This window comes from Bidens hawaiensis, unplaced genomic scaffold (assembly GCF_021521415.1).
Source record: "Bidens hawaiensis isolate Kalapana, Puna unplaced genomic scaffold, B.hawaiensis_p1.1 tig00076691_1, whole genome shotgun sequence".
NCBI classification, from domain to species: Eukaryota; Viridiplantae; Streptophyta; class Magnoliopsida; order Asterales; family Asteraceae; genus Bidens; species Bidens hawaiensis.
Window position 1 is genome coordinate 20337 of NW_027503226.1, and position 5371 is coordinate 25707.

At 33.7% G+C, this 5371-nt stretch overlaps 1 protein-coding gene across 1 annotated transcript; it reads left to right on the forward strand.

Moving 5' to 3' along the window:
* Positions 1-1199: 1199 nt before the first annotated feature.
* On the forward strand, positions 1200-3689 carry LOC143606709 (cytochrome c oxidase subunit 6a, mitochondrial-like). The gene is made up of 4 exons (XM_077082385.1): positions 1200-1391; positions 1779-1885; positions 2115-2157; positions 3416-3689. The coding sequence occupies exons 1-4, from the start codon at positions 1277-1279 to the stop codon at positions 3451-3453; spliced, it is 303 nt and encodes a 100-aa protein (XP_076938500.1). The 5' UTR covers positions 1200-1276; the 3' UTR covers positions 3454-3689.
* The last annotated feature ends 1682 nt before the right edge of the window (positions 3690-5371 follow it).

Here is a 5371-nt window from a genome sequence, read left to right on the forward strand (position 1 = left end):
ATAATTTTTGTTGAAAACATAATTATTTATAAAATATAGTAAATTTTTGGTATCGTAAGCTATACAAGTTTTCAGGGCCGGCCAAGGCCTACGGCAATGTGGTCGACGACCATAGGCCCGACTACCCGCTAGGCCCGAAATTAAAAAAAAATTATGTATTTTTATGAAAAACGATGTGTATGTTTAATGTTTAAACTTAATTTCATAATAATTAACTTGGTCTAATGGCAAAGGGGTATGACTTCCAACTCAAAGGTTGTGGGTTCAAGTCTCATTTGAGGTATGTTTAAGCCTGTTTTTTATACAATAGTTTTTTATACAACCCAAATCATAAATCATAGCCAATGAAGCCAAATTAAAAATTAAATTGTTTAAATCCAACAAAATCCTCTTTTTACTTAAGGCCCAAAATAATTTTCGCCTTCGGCCCATTTTTTTTTCAATTTCCGGAACCGGCCCTGCAAGTGTTGATAGCATAACGTAAGAATCGGTTCCAATCGAACAACATCGGTACTGGTTTTCGTTTTTACGAATTCTCACAGTCGTGTTTAATTTTTACCTTGGCATTCCGCATAAAACTTGTTGAAATGGAGTTGTATTCTAAGTATACTAATTTTGTATAATAGGATATACGAGTGCCAGTACCATACTGCAACTGTGGCAAATTACACCGATTTTGACTAAACAATGTCAGTACCGGTATTCTTTTCATGTTAAAACACACGTTCATATCCACTTGGGCATAGTATGACATTATCTTTTGAATTTTCTCTTTTGATTACTAAATCATAATTCCGATACCTTAACAAAACTAATTGATATTGATCAAATTCCCACTTGTGTGTATAATTAGTAAATATTAAAATTTGCATCAACCAACCACTAGGCTCATTTAGAAAAAACGCAACCCATTGATGATCCTCACGACGTGTTGTCTTTGGAAGTCTCGAAATAAAGTCCTTTTCAATGACAAAAGAGTTTCGATGAGTAAACTTAAAGAAGATATTAAAATATTTAGTATTATTTGGGTAAAAAATATGAGGAAATAAGTAAGTGTAGATTGGGATACCTGATGTTTTGGTGTTTGGTTTACCTTCCAATTAAAAATAATAATAATAATAATAATAATAATAATAATAATTTATCAAAGACGTGTTCTTCACACCCCCATTTGCAAATTGGGCCTTGACAGAAGGCTTCATTTCTAAAATAAAACCCATTTCTCAATCCTCTTATCTTCATCTTCCTGAGTAAACAAAACAATTTGAGAGAAAATATGTCGTCGGCGATTGTCAGATCTACTATTCGATCGGCGCTCCGTGGTGGGCCCCGCGTCAATCAAGTTTCCAAGAGGTCATTCTCTTCCGGTGCATCCGCTGAAGAAGAAGCTCGTACGCTATGATACCTTTTCTTTTCTCTTTAGAGATTCAGTTTCTATAATATGCCGATCTGAACGATTTTAGGTTATCCGATTTAGGGCTTCATTTCTATCAATTGGGCAATTTAGGGTTTTTGATATATTTTATGAAATTTGTTTGGATATGCATTATTTGGTAATCGAAATGACGATATGTTATGTAGTGATGTAATGATTTGTCTGTGTATATGCATGTTTAAGGACTTAGCTTTTACGAGCTTAGTTGCCTGCTTAATTGTCAGATTTAGGGCTTCATTTTATCATTTGTGCATTTTTGGGTTTTGAAATTTAGGGTTGTTGAATTGAATCATTCTGTGTATTTATGTGTGTGTGTTTGATATATTTGTGTATACGCATACAGGCGAGGCAGCAAAATGGGAGAAAATTACATATGTAGGAGCTGCTGCTTGCACGATTCTTGCTATTGTTAACCTATCCAAGGGTCATCCTCATTTCGAAGAGCCACCTGTAAGCTTCGGTTTTTGCTATTACTGTTGGTTAGTATATGTACATATATCTTAGGTGGTGATTACTTTAGCTATTGTAAGATTTGTAGCACTTATTCGATTGGCAAGTGGCTGTATTGCAAAATAAGTTGCAATTAGTTATCTTTTGCCACATGCCACTTCTTTTTTTTGCAATGTCACTGCTTTTGTTTGTCTTTAATAAGATCTTTATGCTCCCTCTATGTGTGCAGGCGTACCCATATTTGCACATTCGGAACAAGGAGTTTCCATGGGGTAAGCCATTTGTAACCTAGTCAACTACTTTTAGTTATTTCTAGTGAAATCTTTTTAGACAAGTCTTTTTTTGTTTGCTTGTTATTATTTTGTGTGTTACGTATGCTTTAGGGCTGTTCAGAAGGTTTGTGGCTCGCGCCTTGCTTGAAGCTCGCTCGAAAAATGCTTAGCTCGAATTTATACGAGCCAGCTCGGCTCGTTTAGATTGAACCCCAAATTTTAATATATAATAATAATAGCATACCAAAATAAGAAAAAAGAAAAGTAATACATATATTATGCCACCACTTGAACTTTAAAACTTATAAAAATGAACAAAAATAAAACATATGATGTTATAAATTCTATAGTTTATAAGTTTTATAAACTGATGTTAAAATTTATATTTTTGTTGCTTATATCTCAATATTTGTATAAAAAATAAAATAAATACAAAGTATTAATTGCTAAATAAATAAATTAACGAGCCCGATCTCGAGCTTGATTTTTCAGCTCGATAAAGTTAACGAGGCGAGCTCGAGCCAGCTTGTTTAATTTTGATGCTCACTTGTATTTTAGAAGTTAATTAACTGAACTGCCGCCATATGCTCATTTATTAAGCCAGTTTTGTTAACTAGTGAAAACCTGAACGTGAAAAGTAACTATTTTGACCTTCGATTGACTTTTTAAGTAGTATATGGTGTGCATATCGTATATGTGTTTAAAGTGGCATCCCAATTAACAAAAATAAAACATATGATGTTATAAATTCTATAGTTTATAAGTTTTATAAACTGATGTTAAAATTTATATTTTTGTTGCTTATATCTCAATATTTGTATAAAAAATAAAATAAATACAAAGTATTAATTGATAAATAAATAAATTAACGAGCCCGATCTCGAGCTTGATTTTTCAGCTCGATAAAGTTAACGAGGCGAGCTCGAGCCAGCTTGTTTAATTTTGATGCTCACTTGTATTTTAGAAGTTAATTAACTGAACTGCCGCCATATGCTCATTTATTAAGTCAGTTTTGTTAACTAGTGAAAACCTGAACGTGAAAAGTAACTATTTTGACCTTCGATTGACTTTTTAAGTAGTATATGGTGTGCATATCATATATGTGTTTAAAGTGGCATCCCAATGAGTCAAATTAGATTCACAACTATTATAATTTTGTTGTTACTTGTTATAATGTATATTGCTCGACAGGGCAGTTCATAAACTTTTTTAGATTTTGTAAATCTATTTGACATGGCTTTTACTGTTGTATTTTCAGGACCCGATGGCCTCTTTGAAGTTAAGGAACACCATTGATGCCCCGATTGACATTGTTGAGGGCAAAGATAATAATGTTCTTGTTTTGGTTTCGTTTGGTTTATTGTTGTTATTCAGATTGCTTTCTTGTTAAAGTTGGTACTTGTATTTTACTTTGCAAGGGGTTGTGACCTTTTTACTTTGCTTTTCACAGGCAAATAAGTGTTTGCGAATACTAATTGGTTCAATTTGATAACTCAATTCATGTACCAAATTATGCTTTGTGTTTACAGTCATTTTTCTTCATCCTTTAGGCGTTTTAACCAATATATGTATCACAAGAAGTGCTGTTATACAGTAATTATCTAATTCATTACAAAAAGCTACAAATTCATCAAACAGAAAAGTATAAAAAGCAATGGCAAAAGCCAAATATGGTGATCATGTTTTAAAGATTCAATGATCCATAAGCATTACTTCTTTCTTTACCTCTTATTAATGGTTCTTTATCTGTTACTAAGAGGATTACAAATTGTTGAAAATGTATGATTTGTATGCTCAACCTGTTAAACCAGTCTATGAAACGTTTAATCAGTTTAAAACTTTAGTACAAGTCACTTACAACACACCAACTTTTATCAATCCATGAATCCATGTGACTGGTTTAGATAAACAAGTTAAATGAGTCATGTTTTGGTTGCATGGTTTTAAGTGTATCTGATATGAGTCGTATTTGGGTGCCAACCTGACGTGGTTACTTAGCAGCAGCAATTTTGCTATATACGATTGGTTATATTCGACAAAAAAGAATTGCTCATTGCACTAACTACAGTGTTCAACTAAACCTGGCAGTACACAGAAAGATTGAAAACGAAAATTAAAACGGCAGTAAAATAACACACGAGAAAATAATGCCGGTCTACTCTGTAGCTGCATTTTGAAGGCTAATGCTCCCTCCTGTTACATTCTCTGGTAATGTTTCAAGGAATTTTTCTCTTCTTCCAGTATTGGCACATCATTTTTCTTGCTCTGTGCTTCTGAATCACCATCATCTTTCATATTCTTCTCATTCCCGGTTGGTTTCACATACTTTGCAGCGTTGGTTTCATACGAATATGAATCTGGAGCAATATCTATTTCTCGTGCAGTTTGCTCCTTTGAATTGTGTTCGTTATGATCATCGCCACCACCATCATTATCCTCTGATGGACTCACATCCTTCTCAGTATTCTCCATAACCACAGCTCGGCTCTGTTCATTGCGCGTGTTCTCATTCAACTTTCCTTTACTTTCTTCATTATTTTCCTTTTCATGTTCTTTTATCTCTTCACTATCTTCTTTACCGTCCGCGTGTTCATTCACTCCAGATTCCTCATGCTCATCACTCTCGTGATCCTCAACATCTTCCGATCCTTCATTCTCATTGTTCTGTTCATCATCAGCTCGCTTTTGCTCTTTCGTTTCCTTCACTTTGGGACGAAGAACTTTCCTCCCCAACTTACTAATATCCGCATTGCTATCATTCTTCGACTTGTGTGAGACTTCTGTTGTGACGGATAATTTTTTGTCATCAGAATGATGGATTTGGTAAAGCAGCCATACGCTTACACCGAGTAACAAAGAGATCTGAACAGCATGCTTTATCTTTAACCCTTTGTTACGTCCATTCCTGCGCGGTGACTTAAACATGATCTAATCTGTCACAGTATGATTCTGAACACAATAAAACTGTGTTAAAGATAATATTATATACGAAACAAAATTGATAAAACAAATCATCCATCTATCAGCTCAGTTAAAACTTATATTAATCAAACAAATGGTCAGATTAACATGATCTAAAATCAAAACAATGAAACCTAATGGGAATATGGGATTCAACCAGAAATCAAAAAATCTAAAACTGTTAAATATACGGATAATTACCGATGATATAACGAAGAGGATCAGTATGGAGAGGCAATCACGCAAATATAAT